Genomic DNA, 20,201 nt, shown 5'->3' with positions numbered 1-20,201 from the left:
CTGAACGGTGGGAGTCAGGGGAAGGAACGTATCAGTTTGATAATAAAGTGCTCGGCGCCATTTAGATAATATCTTTGCATTTACTCTCACGCTTGTCCTCATCACGGTTGGTATGTGCATACCGCTTGACTCATTCGGTCAACGGCTGCACCAACACTTTGCATTACGATAATGCGCATCAAACGAGTTGCATTGGCCACCTTCAAAATAAAAGCCAACAAATCATGCATGAGTTTAAGTGGTTTGGATTTAAAATAATCTCATGTCACAAAACCACCAGTCCATATACGGAAAATGCGAATGTCTCAGGATTACATTCAGAAATGTTCTGAAAGCTAAATTTCAAAAAATAAATAAAAACAATTGTCCCTTTTAAACACGTACATTTAAACGTTTTCTACATTACCCCCAAAACAAGACTGGTTATATAATAACAAAAGAAGATTAAGACGTAACAGTCCAATAAGCAGATTTCAGAGGCATTTTATTTTTAAATTAAACCTACCTTATGAGAACACCTACCTCATAGGAAGACCTGCATTGGTTTATGGGGAGACCCACATTGCATAATGCATTATGGCACATAATATGGGTTATTATGGGATATTATGAGACACAAAAGGGGAAATTGTGACAGCCGCATACTTTATTGATCCCGTGAGAGAAATTAAATGGTCACACAATCAGTATTCATAAACCCACACTAGTTTAATAATATAAACGATAACATTGCATTGCAATGTATTGGGTTGGGGTGGAATTAAAAACATTTAATCAGAGACAATATAATAATAAAGTGGTTTGCTACATATGGCATCCTTCATTGTGCCTCCTTTTTCACCAGCTGAGCATAGAGCTGGCTGTTTTTCAACAGCTGGTGGTGGCGGCCCTCAGCTTCCACCATGCCATCTTGTAAGACGATGATGTGGTCGGCCTTTTCCACCACACTCATCTTGGTGGAGATCAGCAGCACAGAGCAATTCTTGAGGCGTTGGCTCAGTAAAGCTTGGTGGACCTGTGGGGCACAATGGCCACAATAAATTTTGCACAAGCTGTGGGCGTCTTTGGTCTTTAGGTCAGTTTAAAAAATTAAAAAATAAAACATCCAGAGATGATGTAATTTTAATTGGTAAGGATTAGTAGAAAGTGTGCTTGGTGTTTTGTGAAAAATCACACTGGGATTGTTCACAAATCATTTTTACAAAATTTTTGAAAAGTGTGTTTGATGTTTATAACAAACACGGTAGGTGTGTTAGACTCAGAATTATCTTCCGTCTTCATGAAAACGGATAATTTAGGTCCGATGATGATAAGAAAGTGTTTTGATGGTATATATATATATATTTTTTTTTTTAAAACTGTTGTAGACCCAGAATTGTCTTCAAGCTTTACATAAATACGGATGTTGGGTTATTTGAATATTCAAATGTATCTTTAATCTCTACTGTAGTTGAGGATTGTTGAAGATTCTTCACCTTCATGAAAACCTACTTTAGGTCCATTGAAAAACAACACATAGTTTGGGTGTGTTGAGTATTCAAAAGTGTCTTTTCATCTTCAAAATAGTTAGAAAAGACATGTTGCAGACATTAAGCGGAATCCTTTTATCTCCAAACCATCAAAGACATCCAAAACCATCACTTTTCAGGCATACAAATAATAAATGATGTTTGGTATTAAATGTTTTTTTTGTTTTGTTTTAAACATATTGAAACTGGAGCATTACCTTATGTTCATTTTCGGTGTCCAAGTCACTGGTGGCATTGTCAAGTACCAAGATAGTGGGACGTCGAATTAAGGCCCGGGCAATGGCAATACGTTGCTTTTGACCACCGGATAGCTGTCCCCCTTTCTCGCCAGCATCTTAACAACAGAGCAGTAACTGTTATCACATGACCACTTGGAAAAACAGGTGGTGGCAAGGGTGGGAACATTCAGAGAATTTTCAAAGTTAGAAATGTTCCATGTGGATTAACATATGAACTACATGGGTAATAGACATGGGATTTAAAAACTGAATGAACTTAAATATTGTTGGGGAAAATATATTTCTTCAAAATTTCCCAGCTTTATTTCCCCAGAAAATGTCTGGAAACTTTTCATAAATGTTGCACCCTTTTGCAAACCGAATGTCGGCACCTGTGTTGTAGCCCTTGGACAGCCCCATAATGAAGTCATGGGCGCTGGCCATCCGGGCAGCCTGGTACATGTCCTCGTCGCTGGCGTCCGGGCAGCCGTACTTGATGTTCTCCCGCACGGAACGGGCAAACAGGGCACAATCCTGGCTCACCACCGAGATCTAAAGGCAGTGGTCGGGAAAGGTCTAAATTTCAAGTACTGTAATTTCTTGAGAATGACACGCTAAAAAAAAACATCAAAAATCGAGGTTGGGTATTATATGAATACGTATATATATATATATATATATACAAAATTCAGAAATTCATTATTTACCAGTACCCAACGACAATTTACAAAAGTGTGAATTGTATTTTTTTTAATCGATTTGTCTTTGTTTCTATGCCTTTCCATCAAAATATGTCTTTACGTTAAACCATGGCATGGCACAAAAAAAAAGTTTGGGACAGCTGCACTGTGCTGAAAAACATTAACGTAATCAATCAATTGAATTCGACTTGACTTTCCCATTAATTAACTTAAACATGACTTTTATAACATTATACATAGTGTACTACAAAAAATCTTTAACCTTTCAACCCTTACGCTGTACCCCCAAAAAAGTTGTTGCTCCTCACCTTCTGCCGAAGATAAGCATCTTTGTAACTGTCCAGTGGCTCTCCGTCCAAAAGAATTTTTCCGCCTTTAGGCTGGTAAAACCTTTCCAGGAGCTTGACACAGGTGGACTTCCCAGCTCTGTTAAGCCCCACCAGCGCAGTGATCTGCCCGGGTTTAATTTCCAGGGACACACCCTGGTACGGGAAGGCGCACGTTAGCCTCACTGAAGATTAAAGTCTCCGTGACATTTGCAAATGATATGACTTAGGGTCTGTTATGTTCCCTATGTTGAATACAAATGTTGTGTTTGTAGTCTACAATCTTGAAAACACAAACATTAAGTCCGTTACAGGACTTGAAAGCGTCTTTGACATTTATGACAAATCAAGTTAGGTTGTTTCAAGACACAATAGGTTGACTGAAGACTAATGATGTTTAGGAAAAAACACAATACATCTGTGCTCAATCGATGTTTACAAAAACATGACAGTTGCAACGAACCTTCAGGATGACACTGTCGCCATCTGTGTTGCTGGAGTAGGAAAACGTGACGTTTTTGAACTGAACGTGTCCCTTCAGGCATTTGGGGGCCAAGGTTCCATCCGGGGGTATTTGAGGTTTCCGATCCAAATACTCAAAAATCTTCTCAGAGCCTCCCACGGCCTTCTTCACCTCAGGATATGAATGCATTAAAGCCTGAAGAATGACATATGACACAGGATTATTTGCTATTTAGACTGTATACAACACCCTTATTTGAATTGATGGCTCACGTCCACAAAAGAAGCAAACTGAAGCTCGTAAAGGACGAAGGAGACAAGCTCTCCACTGCTGACTGTCCCTCGGGTCACCAGCAAACCTCCGTAGTACAGGATGCACACCTTCATGACTAGTGTGGTCATCTGGGAACACCACACAATGCAAAAAAATAATGTCTGTGATGTTTAGGAAAAACTTGACAGATTTGTAGGAATATCAAATAATTTATCAGTCTTTAGGAATACACATTAATTCATTGGTGGCAATTGTGTTTGATGATTCTGAAAATCTACTTGAGGTTTTTAAAGATTTTAAAGCCTTTTTACTTTCGTATTTGAGGTTGGTGATGCCTCCAAATAGTCTTAGATTTTACAGATTTAATGTTAGGTCATGTTAATTATGATAAATGGACAAGTAATTGGAATCCGTGATTTTGATGAATGCTAACATGGTAAATTGTAGACGATCTAACGCTCCATTCTTCTTTTAATGCTCATAGACAAGTAAGTTGAAGACCGAGCTGCTTTTAATCTTTATGAAAACGTGTACTTTAGGTCCATTGAAAGATTGGATTAAGGGGAGGTCAACCATAAAATTCCTTGACAATAGTGACCTCACTAGTCGAGACATGACTATAAAATATTACATTTGTGGAATATGAGTTATGTGGCAAAATCCAGCCGATTTTATCCATCTAATTTTGCCACTTGCTGTTGACTAAAAATGACATCAGAGTTCCTCAGGTCTCAGGTAACAACCAATCATATTCCACTAACGCAATATTAACTACAATACCGTATTTAGACTAGTGGAACTCCATAGCACAAATTATTGTCAAGAATTTTTGTGTGGGGGGGGGGGGTGACTTCCCCTTTAAAAACAGGTTTTGTATGTTGCCAATGTTGCATGTCAAAGTGTAGTGAGACAAGTGCATGTTCCTCACTCACGCTGTTGGCCGAAGTAGTGGTGGCATATGCCGCCGACTCCATCTTGTTCAGGGCGTACAATTCCTCCATGCAGCGCTTGTAACGTTCGGTCTCGCCGTCTTCATTGGCAAAACTCTTCACCGTCTTAATACAGGAAAAGGTTTCTGTGGCCACCTGATTGGCCTTAGCCAGAGACTCTTGAACCTTTACTGATATTGCCTACAAGAAATGTTGAAAGAGACAGCAAACACATAAAACAGTTGTTATATTTTGCATTTATTTTCCTCATTGTTGTGGGTTACCTGGTGGTAGTGTGCGGTGAACTTCGGCACGACCCAGATGATGGGCAGCCCCATGAACGTCAGCAGGGACATTTTACACGACTGTCTGACCATGAAGAAGAACAGGAAGACCACGCGACCCATGTACCACATGAGCAGGCTCAATTGCTCACTCAGTGCCTCGCTCATAGTGTTGGTGTCCGTGGTGATGCGTGACACCAGCTCACCTGCAACAGCACAAGACATGTCAAATTTCTTACATTTTTGGCAATTTTATGGACATATTATGGAAATTTTCTGCCTCTTGTTCCTTTTTTGGACATTTTATGGCAATTTTTTCACATTTTTTCTCCCTTTTTTTATATCAATTTTCTGACATTTTATGGTAATTTGGGGAGTTTATTCTTTTGTTTTTGAATGTTGTTTTTTTACCCTTGTTGAATTGAGTTTCTGACTTCTTTGGCAATTTTGTGTAAATTTTATAGTAAGTTTGAAGATTTCTTTTGTTTTTGGACATGTAGTAGTTACTTTTTGAACGTTTTATTTTTTGCCTTTTTAATTCAGTTCTGTGACATTTTTGGCAATTTCATGAGCATTTTATGGTAATTTTCTGCTTTTCCTCTTCCTTTTTGGACATCTGTTGGAATTTTTTAACAACCTTTTCATGTCTCTTTTTCTGACAACTTACAAATTTGGACAGAATTTTTTTGAATATTTAATAACTCTTTTTTATTTTATTTAAATCATTAATTTTTTTAAATAATATTTTATGTATATATATAAAAAAATTTTTTTTTTTATAGAGATTCACAGGGAGCCACAAGAGAGGGACAAAAGAGCCACATGTAGCTCCAGAGCCGCAGGTTGCAGACCCGTGACTTAGAATAACCTGTGGGGGTGGTGTCAAAGAAAGCGATCTCCTGTTTGAGTACAGCCTGGAAGACTTCTCCTTGTACCGCCGTGTGAATGTGGCTCATGGTGACGTTGTACATCAGGTCCCCGATGAACTCTAGCACCGCACTGGAACAAAACAAGGGGAACATCTCTTCAAATGTACATGCATAGATTAGATAAAAAATCCTCGTTTTTACCTGACAACTGTCATGATTGCAATAATTGTGATGGCCTCTGTGAAAGCATCAGGTGCCCCTTGGTTCTGGATCCAGTCCGTCACGTGACCGGTGTACAGAGGCACCGCCATCTCGCCTGGCAGCACAACCACACGTGTCAATCACACTTTACTTTCAGTGAAATGTGCAAGAAAACGTGTAAATCCACACAAATGTGTTTTGGATGTTTACAGGCTGGCTCTGAGGTTTATTTTAGACTAAATTGACTAGGATCTATTTGAAAAGATGCTCATTACTCAAAAGTGTCTTCAATGTGTGTGAGATTGAATGAACAAACTCACAAAAGGAGGAGAGCCCCACCAAAAGCAGTACGGCCACAAAGCAACCAAGTTGAGGCCGCATGAATCCCAACAGTCTCGTCAAAGATGAGGTGGCGTCTTTTTTGGGCTCTTGGTTTTTGCTTGTCGTCTTCCACACAGATGACACGGAGAGACACAAAGACAGCAGAAAAAACTGGACGTATTGAGTCCAGTAGATCCACGACACCACCGTCACCAGGTAACCCTGAAACACCTGGACAAATGTTCTCATCGTCAGCCTCTTTAACACATTTTGACCCCAGCCCAAGTCCCTAAAGTTCCAGGAACCTTTTTGTTTGGGCATTTTTTTTACTTTGGTTAGTTCTTGGTCCTTTCCAATCCTTTTCATCTTAACCTCCAGATTCCTTTAGGTCTTGGTACTTAGTAAATTCAAGTATCAAGAACTAAAGGGTCCTGAAAATTACAAGTTCGTGGTACTGCATTTTTGCCCAAAGTTCCATGAAAATGTGTTTATTTCTCACCCTTTTCCAGGAGTGCCACCCCCACATCTCCTCCTCGGTCTCCCAGCCAAGAGCATAGAGAAGCGTCACGTACGTCGGGAGGTGCAAGCACAGGACCAGGACGGTCTGGAGAGCACCAAAGCCTCTGGCCCACGACGGACCGTTGGCAGGGAGTAGCAGAAGGAGAAGGAGGACGGCCCTAGCCAACTCTCCTCCCCATAATGCGATGAGTGGCGGGCAAGGGAATAATTGGAAGAATTGTGGCGACAGCTGCAAGGAGCGCAGGACGCTCAGAATGCACACGTCCACGCATACAAACAGCAACGGGAACAACAAGGCGCTCACTTTGGACATGTCTGCACAGAGAAGAGATAATCCTAAATCACACTCATACTATTAGGTACACCTGCACAATACAATGACCTTTACATTGTGATTTTATTATATAGCACCACATCATGTTGAGGGCTATAGGTGTTATTTTGACAACAAGAAAGTTTACACTTTGAATGTAAAAGAAAATAATTGTATTATCAGTAATTATTATCAGATGAAATCAAACTGGATACAGCACTTTTCAGACATTAAAAATGCAACTCAAAGTGTGGTGCAATTACAACATCGAAAATACAACATAATACAAAATACAACATAAAAATCTTTTTGTTTTTTAAATTATAATGTGAAAAGTTATAATTTTGCACAAAAGTACAAAAAAAAGTCCAAAGTTTTAAAGTCAAATGAAGTGCACCTGTGGCCTCACCCTTCAATATCCATGTTGAAACTCAACCATTCCACTTGTACTTACTATTTACTGTAGCTACGTCAAATGTCAACGGTGCCGAACAGTCTTCGGGGTGAAACCTCGATCCAAATGTATTTGTTAAGATTGTGATAGGAATATATATTTACATTCTAAAAACATCAACGCATTCTCAAGCGACCGACCGACCGACTGTTCTTGTTTCCGCGTCAAAATGAAAGAGAAAGTGAGTGGAAGTGTGGCAGCATTTCCCATAATAGACAGATCCGGTTACCTTATCTGCACGCGGAAGTAACTGGTTTCTACGGCATCATTACTTGGACAAATTACCTATTGTCATAATTATCCTGTATTACACCTGTATTAAAAAAAAGAATCTAACTTTAGAAAGTGATTTGCTCTTTTGCAGATACATGAATAGACAATAACCTGTGGTGGGGTGGGGGAATGACAAACAGTACAACCAAACAAGCTAACTAAATAGCTAGCTATCAATTATGGCAACAAAGTTAAATCGTGAGGTATGTTTACTTTAGTTATATAGTGTAAGCCGACAGTGTTTTGCTATATGACATTTAAAATGTTACTTAAAACTAGAGCTGCACTGTATTGGAAACACATGCGATATTGATATTAAATAGGATTTAAAACAGTATGGTTTCCAATATACACTTTTTTTCTTCTTCTTTAATCCTTTTTCTTTTTTTTTGTTTTGCTATTGCATTTGACATTGTGAGTCACAGACGCTCTATTCTTCTGCACACAGTGGCAGGAAGTCGTCCAGATATCCGCAAGGGCCTCCGGGGGAGAAAAAAAGAAGAAGAAGAAAAGGTCTGGTGAACCAAGTGGAGCGGGTGTTGCATTGAGAAAAAGGTGCTGCTGCTGTTGCTGGCCACATGAGCTTTTAGAAACTGGATTGGTAAAAGTTTAAAGTGGTAGTAAGAAGCTGGATGTGTTGAAGATGATGTCGACTCTGCATGTCTTCATTCTCCTGGGACTAAGCTGCACAAGACAAGGTAACTGTCAGGAAACTTGCCTTCTTTATATCATGGAATGCACTCTCGTTATAATGTTGGAACGTGGGCAGGATTTTAACGTTTTGATTTTCGCCAATTTATGGATGGATGTTAGAAAATCAGTTGTGTGAGGAATGTTCTGATTTCAGACTGTCACTGAAGGTAATACAACATCTGACGATGGATGGATGGATTGTCTCTATGTCTGAATAATTGATCAAATTTAAATTGACATCACAATGTAGTAGAATGCAATATTCAAATACCAAGACATTTATGTATAATAAATCAGATTTTCTGAATTGTAAAATAATGAAATGTAAATACTACCAATAATGCTTGTGTTTGTTAATTAAAGAATACATGGGAAGAGGACCTTCCAAAAATATTTACATATTAAATCACAATTGCAAAATTAAGGGGAAAATTGCAATTTGTTTATTTTTCAAAATTGTTCCGCCATGCATGCTATGCATAATGTAACACAGTATTATACATAATGTGGTGAAGGATTAAAAAAAACTGATGGATGAATGGATTAATTTAATAGATTATATTTTATTACTCAGTGGGATACGTTTGAATTTTTCATTTGGGTCACTGGTGTAATTTGCACTCCACTCAACACCTATCAAATTGTGTGTTTGTGGTGCCACACCCACCTGCCAAGCCCCATTGTCCCTCTCCATCACATACCCCGTTGCCACGGCAATCAATTCTGACCTTTATCCAGCGCCGGCTCCATTTCCCGTTAAGCTATTGGCTTCCCCTGGAAACTTCCTGTTGATGTCGGGCCTCCCTGGCCTCACTTCCTGTTCCCATTTAACACGCCAACATCAGGAAGCACTCGTCACGTCTTGAACTGTATTCATGCTGAAAGACAATGAAAGACGATATTTGTGTCACCCATGCAGATGGTGCGATTACAAAAGAAAAACACTTGGCATATTTGCAGAAAATCAAGTAGAACAAACCATGAAGTCACTATAGCTGATATAATGCTAAAAGGGATCAACTTTGTTGTGTATCTGTGTATCCGCAGTGGTGTCCAGCGACCCATGGGGGCAGTGTCCCGCCAGCAGAAAGTGTAAAGACAAATTTGGGGACGGGTCATGTGACAGGGAGTGCATGGAGCCCGAGTGTCTCCGGGATGGAATGGATTGCCTCAAGGACAAGGGACCTTGCAAGTGAGACTTTTTCATCATATCAAATTCATACAATAGACAAGTTGCGCAAGAAAAAGTACAATGTCATTGATTTATTTTATTATATTCATTTTTAAATGAAAAAAATATGTTTATTTCATTTTGTGATAATATTTCTTTTTTATGTACATTTTATTTTTAAAATCAAATTCATTCAGTATGTATTTATATCATTTGTAAATCTTATATATATTTTTTAAATGTTTTAAAATATTTAATTTACTTTAAAATACATATACAACATCAACGAATAAGATGTTTTAATTATATTGTTTTTAAACTGTTCATTTTTTGTAAAATATTTAATTTTATGCTTCATCATTACTATTTTATTTAAAAAATGATCAACTAATATATTTCAATTAAATTTAATTTTAAATGATTAGAGTTAGATTTTTTATTTTTTATTAATGTGATGTTCTACCAGTATTTTTATTAATTATTTAACGTTATTTTTAATTTAATGTAGTTTTATAGAATTATTATTAAGCATTTTTCAATTGACTGAAAAAAAAAGGCCTGCATTTAATTTCTCCCTTGCTTCCACCAATGGATTCCACGGAAAGACTGTGCAAGTGGACCTAATATATGTGACGTTTTTTTGCTTCTTAGTCCAGGCCACATTCCATATTGCCGCAACCACTACGCTAACTCTCAGTGCGACAAGGGCTGCGACAACGCCGTCTGCGGGTGGGACGGCAGCGACTGCTCAGCTCAACATAGCACCCTGTGGGCCAAGGGAACTCTGGTGGTCCATGCCGCCATTCCGCACAAAGGGGGCGCATTCACCTTCACCAACACATCACTGCTGTGGGCACTCAGCGTTGTACTACGGAGCCCACTGGCACTGAGGGGATCGGCGCCACTCGCCGCTGAGAGGAGTTTGTTCGACTTTGACCCTCAGCAGCTTGTTGACCTGCTGGCTCAGACATCAGCAGGCGACGCCAACGGGTGAGCGTTACGCCAAAAAAAAAAAAGAAAAAAAGATTGAGTAGGAATAGTGGCTCTATATGGGGAAAAACAGTGGAGCCAGTACACAGCCCTGGGGTTCTCCATTTCAGCTTATTTCACTGGTTTACAAGCATTGAATGAAGAAAATTAATAAAGTAAGCATGCCACTTAATATAAAAATATAATGAACTTGAATTTCATATGAGGCAAAATCAACATAATTAATGATAGTGCATCGATACTACATCATTACAAAAAACGGTCAGGTGCAACGCAAAGTGGTTATTTTGTTCTACCCCATGTTAAATAATGTTTCCATGTGTCCCAGCTCCCTGATATTTCTCCAAGTGGACAACCGTCCATGTTCCCGCCAGCCTTCTACCTGTTTCCCTCATGCCACCGAGGCCGCCAGCTTCATGAGGGCAGTCATGTCGCGGAGGACCATCACATCTCCAACGCTGCCGGAACTAAAGTCCGTCATTGCTATTCGAGGTGTCCAGGACGAAATAGGGAGCCGGGACGAGCAGGAAGGGGAAGGGACCAGAAAACAGGATGTCAAAGGTAGCATCGTTGAACGCAGTTTCCTGTAAACACGTCAAATTTGGTAGTAAATGAAAAGCAAAATGGCAGTAATCATACAAAATATCTTGAACAAGTTTGCCTTAAAGAACCTGTGAAAATGTCTAAGATGAGCCTAAAATGTCGGAAATCAGAGTTGACGCATTTGTCCATTGCTTTGTGTTAAAGAGCCAACGCCTGCGTGGCTGTGGGCTGTAGTTGCCATAGCAACGGGACTGCTGCTGGCCCTGGCCCTGGTGATCTTCCTGGTGGTGAGGCGGGTGAGGCAACAGAGGCGGCAGAGAGAGGGGAACGGTCAGGGAGCAGGAGGCCAGCGAGTGAGCCATCGCTCCACCACCACAGATGGCAAACCCAAAGGCTGGACGCCAACCGCCACCCAGCAGGAGGCCAGGGGGAGGCCGGCCCGGGAGAAAGACAAAGACAAGACGGGCCTCAGGAAGAAGAAGAAAGCCAAGGAGGCCGAAAAGAAGAGGAGGAGGGAACCCCTTGGAGAGGACGCCATGAGGATGAGGTGAGACCAAAGGTTTTACTGTGAACACAAGCGCACTACTTTCTAAAAGATAGAGATTTTGACTTGTACCTTATCCTAAGAGACAGTTTTAGTCCCAGGGGAAAGTACTAGTTCAAAGAGAAGGTTCTATTGCTCAAAGGAGGTTCTACTCCTAAGAGAAAGTTTTTATCCCAAGAGACGTTACTAGTCCTGAGAGAAGGTCCGAGTGCCCAGAGTAGGGACTTGTCCTCAGGGAGGGTTTTAGTTCATAAACTTGGTTGTATTCACAAGACAAGGTTGTAATCCAGAGAAAAGTCTAGTACCAAAAGGAGGTACTACTGCTGAGAGAAAATTCTGGTCCCCAGGGAAGGTTGTAGTTCAGAAAGAAAGTTGTAGTCCCAAGAGGAGGTTGAAGTTTCTGAGAGAAGGTTCTAGTCCCAAAAGAAGGTACTGCTTACTGAAGAGAAGAATCCAGTCCCCAGCGAAGGTTCCAATCTTAAGAGAACACTGTAATGCAAAGAAAGGTCTCTAGTCCTGAGATAAGGTTTTAGTCCCAGAAGTAAGTATTAGTTCTGAGAAGATTCTAGAGTGTAATTATGGTTCTACTCCGAAAGTAGGTTTTAGTTCTAAAAGAAGATTTTATTGCGCAACAAAAGTTATTGTCCCCAAAGAGCTATTTAGTCGTCATAAAGTGGTTGTAGTCAACAGACTACTACTAGGTTGTTGTCCAGAGAAAATGTAAGGGAAGAAAAGGAAGGTACTATTTTTGAAAAGGTTAGAGGACTCCCTAGGGAAGAAGGTGCTAGTCCCAAGAAAAGGTTGCAGTCCCAAAGAGATGATTCTAGTTCTATTCCCTTGAGCCGATTCTAGTCCTGAAAGAAGGTTGAAGTCCAGGGAGAAGGTACCAATTCCGAGAGAAGGTTCTAGTGCCCAATGAAGGTTCCGGGCTTGAGAGGAAATGTACGTTCGCTGCACCTGATGTTGTAATCTGAACCGTGTCTTCCTCAGGCCTCTCAAAAGGGACCATGACGTGGCCAGCGACACGGACTTCACGCAGAGCTCCGTGGAGGACGTGAGGACAGCTGGACGCCAGGAAGACATCAAACATTACAGGGCGGGAGGATCGCAGCCTCGTAGGCCTCCACCAGGTGAGACAACAACCAACACAAGATGAGCAGATGAACACATTGATGTCAAACACGTCACAAGGACATCAAGGGTGAAATGTACTTAGACAGCAATTTTTATAGCGCTTTTTACATTTCCATCAGCGTCCTCCCTTGGCTGGGACCGGAACGCCATACCGCCACCTCTGCTCAGTCCCCCTCAACAGGTTTGTTGTGTTTATACTTTTAGCATATTACATCAGTGATGGCAAATCCAGGTCCAGAAAGTAAAAACCCTGCCACAGTTTGGCTTTAACCCCTCGTGTTAGCTAGCTAGCTCCCTAGCAGGTAAACAAGCACCCGGGGAGCTAGCCTCGAGCTAGCTAGCACCTGGGGCTAAAGCCAAACGGTGGCAGGGTTTTTACTTTCTGGAACCTGGATTTGCCACCTCTGTATTACATCTATATAAAATGTCACATATGTTGTGCGGTGGTCAGTCTGCAGAGTGGTGCGGCCCGGACGGCTCTGTGGTTCTGATCCGTGCGGTGCGCAGTGGACTGGATCGAGTAGTTCTGGAGCTACTCAGAGCTGGAGTGTCTGTCAATAACACGGATCATACTGGTGAGATGATCCTCAACAATACACTGGAAGTGTACAGATATATCTATAGGCTAAAGAAAGAAAGATTGGAGTAAAAACTCAAGTTTGAGAGCCACCGCTTGAGACCTTGGAGAAGTGCGACATGTGGCAACCATTCCTGGTGAAGACGGAGTAACTTACCCCCTTCTTCTTTCCATGTCTTCCCCTCTGTTCCTTCTCCAGCCCCTCTGTTGCATTCCTCTGACTCCGAACAAAGTTAATCAACGAGCATTAACTTTGTTTCCTGGCATTGTCTCCCTCTTTTCGTCTTTTTCATCTGCGCCCACGTCCAAACACATCCCTCCATTCTCGCTCTGGACTCTTTTGTGTAATGGTTGTTCAAAGGCTGACTTACTCATTCCCTTCTTCCATCCCCATCCCCTTCCACCGGGAATGCACATTACCTCTCTCAGGGAGGTCGGCCCTGCACTGGGCGTGCTCAGTGAATCATCTCTCCCTGACCCGGACGCTCATTCGCTATGGTGCTGCTGTGGACATGCAAGATAATAAGGTACAGTGGTGAGCTGTTATACTGACTTTTAGTGGGTAAATCTGATGGTTCTCCTCAGTTCGAGCAGACTCATATCCCAAAAAATAAAGATTGCAAACAATGAAGCCAGGACACTTGTACCTTGGCACCAAGACACCACAAGAGGGTGCCAAACCACTCCTTTTATGTTGGACAGCCCTTTGCTGCTAACTTGTGGCATCTTAGAGTGTTTTAGTAAGAGCACAAATACAGGGAACTGTTAATTATTTTAGTGAATAAAGGAGGGTACAGTAAATTCTGTAGACATTTTATGCTAAACAGAGTCTATTTGGTGCCACTTTAAACAGGGTAAAATTTACACTTGGAAGAGAGTTAAAAAAAAAAAAAAAAAGAAGCCACTCAAGGGTTAAGGAACAAACCCAAAACTTCAGGTTTGGAGACAGCCAATCTACTCCCCGAGCCATGCAGCTCCTAGTGTGGGTTAGAATATCGCTCGTGTCAGCTGGAATCTTCGTAACTCCAATTTTTGGATATAAGCAAACAGTAGGAGGGGCATAGCTCGGGTGGTAGAGTGGCAGTCTTTCAAGCAAAAGGTCATGAGTTGATACCTTACCCTTGTGTAACTTGTAAAATGAAGTCAACATTTTTTGCAAAATTTACTTTTACAATTTCTGAGTGAAAAATCTTTCAGCTTTTTTTTCATGAGATAGGCAAATTTTCTTGTACTCATTATTAATACTTTGAGTAAAATGTACTCAATATTTTACTCTCTTTCAATTGTAAATTTACAATTTAGTTTACAGTGGGACCAAATAGACTGTTTAGAGTAAAATTTACTCTACGGAAAAATCAGGCTAGCTGAATTAATATATTGTGAATTGCATATAAATGTTTATTTCACTGTATTTCACTACCAGGGTGAGACACCGCTTTTCCTCTCTGCCTTCTACGGCTGTTACGACACCGCCAGGCTCCTGCTCCTCCATGGTGCCAACTTGGAGCTCCATGACCGCAGAGGGCGCCGCCCCGTAGACGTGGCCAGGGAAGGCTTGCACCACCAAGTCTTGGAGCTCGTGCTGGCCCACCAGATCCAAAGAGGGCCCACAACCGTGGACGCAGCCAGCGACATGCTGTGGGAGGAGCGGGCGCTTATGTACTCTCCATGGGTCGGGACACAAGGACGGAGTGCCTCCTTCTCAGGGATTGTGGCACATCGAGATATGACAGCATCGCCACAGTGGTAAGTGTTATAAATGTCAGTGTGTGGCTGGGGAAAACATACTAAGAGACAAGATTTACAACTGTACAAAACAGTATATTTGCTTAGACCGGGGGTCTGCAACCTGGGGCTCTGGAGCAACATGTGGCTCTTTAGTCCCTCTCCTGTGGCTCCCTGTGGATCTGTAAACATTTTTAGAAATTAATTTAAAAAAAATACATATTTATTTGTATTTTAGATTAAATATTCTTCAAATGAATTAACGATTTAGATATATTTTTATTAATATTTCAAAAAATGTCAGAGTCCACATTTTTAAGTTTTTTTTTAATTACTTTAATTATTTAAAAAAAAAAAAATATTACCTAAAATGTCCCAAAAGTGATATCCAAAAAGGAAGAGGAAAAGCAGAAATTTACTATAAAATGTCCATGAAATTGCCAAAAGTGTCATTTGAATAAAAAAGGCAGACTTTTTTTTTCAAAAAGTAACAAAGGCTCTAAATTACCATAAATTATTTTTGGAACTGCCCAAACAAAACAAAAAAATAATAAAAAAATAAGGACACAAAAGAAAACGTTCAAAAAGTAACTATAAGATGTTCAAAAACAAAAGAAGAAATTCTGAAAATTATCATAAAATGTACACAAAATTACCACAAAAAGTAATAAATTTGCTAGCAAAAAAGGCAGCAAAAATAGCCAAATGTCCAAAAAAGGAAGAAGAAAGGGAGAGTCTAAAAATGTACGAAAAATGAAGTATGAAAAATTACACACACAAAAATCCAGAAACTATCTTTAGTTTCTGGATTTTTGTGTGAAAGGTAGAAGAAAATGAATTTCAAGTATTGGATGCTGCATATTTTTGTGTCGTTTGTGGTGCAGCTCTAATTAGCTAGCACTGCTTCCTTCATCACAATTTTCAAATGTTTTGCAGCCCCAGACACATTTTTGATTATTTATTTGACCTAAAATGGCTCTTTTGACAGGAAAGTTTTCTGACCCCTGGCTTAGACCAATGTATCTTTTCCCTAACAATTTTAGTTGGTTCCACACATCACAGTGTTATCTGGTACTTGGCGTAATGAATGCAAATGGAAATTAAAAGTGTACTAAAAATAGGACCTTGAGGAACTCCTTAAATGTTTTATAAACCAATTGTGTGCATAATTGGTGGAAGAAGCTCTGTCCAATGATAACATTCAACTGAAATGATGTCTTGACAGTAACTGGTCCATGGGCAGCGTCCAATACCCATCCCCTCAAAACTGGCGACCGCAGCTCAACCAATCGGCAACCGCTTTGGTGCCTCCCAGAGTCATGGGCCGCTCCCCACGACCCATCAGCACCTTGCAGGAGGTCACCTCGGAGGATGAGGACCGAGAGAGACAGCATGAAGCCCCCAGGGCGGTGACGCCTCACTTCCTATCGCCGCAGCCAACTCCCCGGCAGCGCTCCTTCTCATGTACCCAGCATGCACTGCAGCGCCGCTCCAGCTCCCACCAGTTGGAACCCAATTACTTGATTGTGACTGAACGGACAGCCAATGAGCACATAGAACGAGTGATCGTGTCACCTCCGCCGGAACCCGCGACCCAGTCGGATCGCCAGTCACTGGTGAACGGTGGAGGCAGCGACGGTGGCGGCAGAGTGGAGCAAGCTAATGTTAGCGCCCCAGGTTCAGAGCCCAAATCTCGGGGAGAGAGGTCAAATAATGCCAATGATGCCACACAGACGGCCTTGTAGAAAGCAGCAGCCCCATTGAACAATATGCAAATACATTGAATCTCCGTTATCGCAGCAGATACATTGCAGACACACGTGGTAGGTCAAAATCCAAGATATAGAAGGACCATATAGAAAAAAAAATTATTATCTATCTAATGATTGTTATATTAAATATGTTTGTGTCTCAGGGGCATAATGTCACTTTTAATGATGCACAGTGGAAATACAAACATACAGTTTTACCTGCCTCTTATCCACAAACCAATTGAAGAGAAATGAGTACTCAGCTATTCAGAGAAGACACAAAAAGTGCCAGTAGAGTCGCCGACCAGCAGGTGGCACTGACAATGGGCGTGGCAGTAGCAGCTGCTCTGTTGCACAAGTGCGTGTCACAGCATTTGTTGGTGAAGGTAAAGTTGAGTCCCATGATGGACTTTTGGCCTGACACACCGCACAAGGCGGGGAGGATGCAGCTCTTCTCGTAAATCACCACACGGAATGCTCCTGGAAATAAAACGTGATTAAACATACTACTCTTTTCTTTCTTTTTCAGGTGTTGTAATACTTGTCAAACTTGTCAAACTTGTCAAACATAAGCGGCTGAAGACAGAATTGTAGGAAAATCCTTTTGATAAAGCATTTCACTACATCAGAAGATGTCTTTCGAAACGAAATCATGGAAATTGGAAAAACAGCTAATTCCTAACATTTTATGTAGCAGTTGATTTAATCAGTTGGTCTTTTTTCCTATCAAATCTAATTGTTTTCATACCTCACAGTTCAAATATATCTATTTTCGTAAAGACTGGTCCAATTAAAGTGGGCAAAGGACCGAACCTTGGGGAATTCCCTCTGCCTGTTTTCATACCAGTTACTCCCTGGAAAAAATTCAAGATGTGTTCACGTATAAGAATGCAATCTGTTTCGCTGCAACATATCCAAATTAGATGACTATTGAGGAAAAAAAAAGACAATTTCAACACAAAATTTTGTAACATTAAATAGATTCATGTAAATAAGATTTTTATTTTACCAATTCTTGTTTTTAAAAATCCACAGTGCAATCTGGCACTCGACAGTGTGCCCAAACAGTAGAAAAAACATTTTGACTAATCAAATACAAGTGAGCTGAGGACAAAACCCTCATGGTTCTGTCAAAACACCCAAAAGATGAAAAAGCATCATTCAAACTCTATTTTAAGCCTTTTCCTTAAAATGATACTTTTTGATACTTCATGTAAATAATTCTCTGCTGTGGGGCCAATGCAGAGTATGTTAAGAAAAAAAGGGAGCATCCATATAAAGACAGTAAACAACTAGTATTGAATTGAAGAAAGCCAACTGTTGGTATTATTTCAAATTATAACCCTTTCTAAAACGAGTGGAAGACCTCACCCTTCTGGCCTACGACTTTGCTGGACAGGCAGACTTGGCCGGCAGGACACATGAGAGGAAACCTGATGCAGTCCAGTGGCGAGATGGCGGGAAACACACACGTGTAACAGAAGAGAGGAACTGAAGAAAAAAAATGGACCATGTTAATCAAAGAATGAAGTTCAAAAAAAGTGTCAGCCTCAATTTAATCAGTATGCTGTACTGTATTCAAAAGACCAAAGCCGTTTCTTGCTAGGCGGCTGCCTAGGCCCCCCAAGCCACCAGGGGGCCCCCAAGCTCGATGTGTAGTCTTACCTGAGAAGGATAAAAATGTCCTGTCTTTATCTGTCTCTGGTATTTGTTTATTACAGGCCTTTTATGCTTTAAAAAAACAACAACATAGGATATAAATAAAATAAACTGTGATGATAAGCAGTGGCTGGTGTTTTTGTGTCACACAGTTAGTGACATAGAGCCTCTACGTCACTAACTGTGTGAGAATGATTGACAGCTACCCATCTACCTTTTCCGTTAGCGAGAGTACTAAACAAAACAGACACCGTAATGGCATCAAAAAGAAGTCATCCCAGCGGCGAAAAAAAACAAAAAACGGGAAAAAACAGGAGGAGAGACATTGGCACTTGATGGATAGTTGGAGGTGAAACTCCATTTTATTCTGTTTTTAGCAAGTTTATTTGTTTTTCTAGCCAGCTCGCTAGCCTCTAGCATTTATTTATATATGTTAACCTTCCCTCTGTCAGCACTTAGTTTAATTAGTAAAATATGTATAATATTGTAGAAAATGCTTAAAAGTGACTTACCCACTGATGGAATTGCAAGGAGGAAAAGTAGAGGGCCAAGCCGGTGCGCCATCTCCGACACGGTTCACTGCAGTTTGACCTTAAAACTTAACATTTTCTTGTTTGTGCTCCCAAAAGCTCCTCACCGCGTCCATACAGACTGCACTTTGACGTTTTGAGCTACAAAAACGCCTCCTCGGCTAACTTTTAAATGACATTAGGGTTGTTTGTCTGGACAAGATTATGGAAATGTTCATAGTGAGAAAAATGCTTTAGCGCTTAAACTCAATTTAGCTGCTGAGTTGGTGCTGTAGAAATGTGATATTTTGAAGTCATGTTCTTGCTTTATTAAATCATGGCGTGTTAATGAGCAACATTCCGTGTATGGTCAGACGACTAGCAGTCTCATGACAGGCACTGAATAGAGAACAGAAGCAAACTTTTGTCCTGAATGGCTTAAGCTTGTTGTTGATCTATAATCACATTATGTTTATCTTATTTTTATGTTTGCTAACTTTTTTTTTTTTTTTACAATAAAGACACAGATGTGTCATCTACAAAACGTGAAAAAAACTGTTGATAATTTTAGCTCACCATATTTTACAGGAGTTGCCATGTATGTTTAATTAAATGAAGCAACAAAGTTAAAATTGTCCATAACTTATAAATTGTTACAACATGACAGTATGAGTTCTGGCCACACAGGTGACTGTTCCACCAGCAATTAGTGGCAGATCGCAGATTGATCTGGTGTGTTCTTGCGCCAAGTCATCACCTTTGTTCAGATTAAGGTTCCTCAATAACGTTTTTTGGTTTTTTTTTACTTGTAGGATGATAGTGTTTATAAAATTATTGATTTACTCCACAAAAGGTCATATAAAATTTTATATATAACAAATGTGACTTTCAGAGACTATATGTGTAGCGCAATACTATGGCTTTGTGGCTACAAGATTCGGCTTCTACTTTTAAATTTAGCACATTAAGTCAAGTTCACGTATTCAAAGTTGCCCTTTTTGTTTCAACAACTCACCTCAAAGAATTGTTTACTTTTGAACATATATTAACTGAAAACATGTATTAAAAAGTGTAAAAACGTAATATAAACTTAAGTTACAGTAACATAAAGGCTGAATTTTTTCCCCCCCTTTTTTACAGTGATCATAGCAACGATCTTGAAAGAAACAAGACAAGCTGCTTGGTGGTTGGACAGTTTGGACAATGGTGTCATATTGAGGAACTTCAAGTTA

The 20,201-nt window shown here is 40.4% G+C and overlaps 3 protein-coding genes across 3 annotated transcripts; 1 reads left to right on the top strand and 2 right to left on the bottom strand.

Moving 5' to 3' along the window:
• Window positions 1–626: 626 nt before the first annotated feature.
• Window positions 627–7,627, bottom strand: tap1 (transporter 1, ATP-binding cassette, sub-family B (MDR/TAP)). Its single transcript, XM_086079214.1, has 13 exons — window positions 7,401–7,627; window positions 6,614–6,948; window positions 6,114–6,345; window positions 5,794–5,908; window positions 5,592–5,722; window positions 4,724–4,929; window positions 4,443–4,640; window positions 3,510–3,638; window positions 3,238–3,432; window positions 2,757–2,930; window positions 2,140–2,299; window positions 1,727–1,863; window positions 627–1,015 (listed from the first exon to the last, which is right to left on the bottom strand). The coding sequence occupies exons 2-13, from the start codon at window positions 6,944–6,946 to the stop codon at window positions 821–823; spliced, it is 2,205 nt and encodes a 734-aa protein (XP_085935340.1). The 5' UTR covers window positions 6,947–6,948; window positions 7,401–7,627; the 3' UTR covers window positions 627–820.
• Window positions 6,897–17,284, top strand: notchl (notch receptor, like). The gene is made up of 12 exons (XM_086079212.1): window positions 6,897–6,992; window positions 8,122–8,371; window positions 9,414–9,558; window positions 10,189–10,527; window positions 10,856–11,088; window positions 11,275–11,617; window positions 12,605–12,744; window positions 12,868–12,929; window positions 13,200–13,323; window positions 13,755–13,852; window positions 14,749–15,071; window positions 16,276–17,284. The coding sequence occupies exons 2-12, from the start codon at window positions 8,317–8,319 to the stop codon at window positions 16,793–16,795; spliced, it is 2,382 nt and encodes a 793-aa protein (XP_085935338.1). The 5' UTR covers window positions 6,897–6,992; window positions 8,122–8,316; the 3' UTR covers window positions 16,796–17,284.
• Window positions 16,280–19,276, bottom strand: LOC147172447 (uncharacterized). The gene is made up of 3 exons (XM_086079217.1): window positions 18,973–19,276; window positions 18,173–18,292; window positions 16,280–17,281 (listed from the first exon to the last, which is right to left on the bottom strand). The coding sequence occupies exons 1-3, from the start codon at window positions 19,022–19,024 to the stop codon at window positions 17,061–17,063; spliced, it is 393 nt and encodes a 130-aa protein (XP_085935343.1). The 5' UTR covers window positions 19,025–19,276; the 3' UTR covers window positions 16,280–17,060.
• Window positions 19,277–20,201: the final 925 nt, after the last annotated feature.

This window comes from Leptonotus elevatus, chromosome 6 (genome assembly GCF_054856555.1).
Source record: "Leptonotus elevatus isolate MCC_2025b chromosome 6, RoL_Lele_1.0, whole genome shotgun sequence".
Taxonomy (NCBI): domain Eukaryota; kingdom Metazoa; phylum Chordata; class Actinopteri; order Syngnathiformes; family Syngnathidae; genus Leptonotus; species Leptonotus elevatus.
The sequence above is the reverse complement of the archived record's forward strand: the minus strand, read 5'-3'. Positions and strand labels throughout refer to the sequence as shown.

What these genes read in the sequence shown, in the direction of transcription:
- tap1 (XM_086079214.1), bottom strand. Translation starts at nt 6,946, where the DNA reads ATGTCCAAAGTGAGCGCCTTGTTGTTCCCGTTGCTGTTTGTATGCGTG. An exon ending in GCAATCATGACAGTTGTCAG is followed by an intron (nt 5,723 to 5,793) that starts GTAAAAACGAGG and finishes GTTTTGTTCCAG; the next exon opens with TGCGGTGCTAGAGTTCATCG. An exon ending in ATGCTTATCTTCGGCAGAAG is followed by an intron (nt 2,300 to 2,756) that starts GTGAGGAGCAAC and finishes CACTGCCTTTAG; the next exon opens with ATCTCGGTGGTGAGCCAGGA.
- notchl (XM_086079212.1), top strand. Translation starts at nt 8,317, where the DNA reads ATGATGTCGACTCTGCATGTCTTCATTCTCCTGGGACTAAGCTGCACA. An exon ending in CAGAAAACAGGATGTCAAAG is followed by an intron (nt 11,089 to 11,274) that starts GTAGCATCGTTG and finishes TTTGTGTTAAAG; the next exon opens with AGCCAACGCCTGCGTGGCTG. An exon ending in GCCTCGTAGGCCTCCACCAG is followed by an intron (nt 12,745 to 12,867) that starts GTGAGACAACAA and finishes CATTTCCATCAG; the next exon opens with CGTCCTCCCTTGGCTGGGAC.
- LOC147172447 (XM_086079217.1), bottom strand. Translation starts at nt 19,024, where the DNA reads ATGGCGCACCGGCTTGGCCCTCTACTTTTCCTCCTTGCAATTCCATCA. An exon ending in CCTTGCAATTCCATCAGTGG is followed by an intron (nt 18,293 to 18,972) that starts GTAAGTCACTTT and finishes TTTTTTCTTCAG; the next exon opens with TTCCTCTCTTCTGTTACACG. An exon ending in CAAAGTCGTAGGCCAGAAGG is followed by an intron (nt 17,282 to 18,172) that starts GTGAGGTCTTCC and finishes TTTTATTTCCAG; the next exon opens with GAGCATTCCGTGTGGTGATT.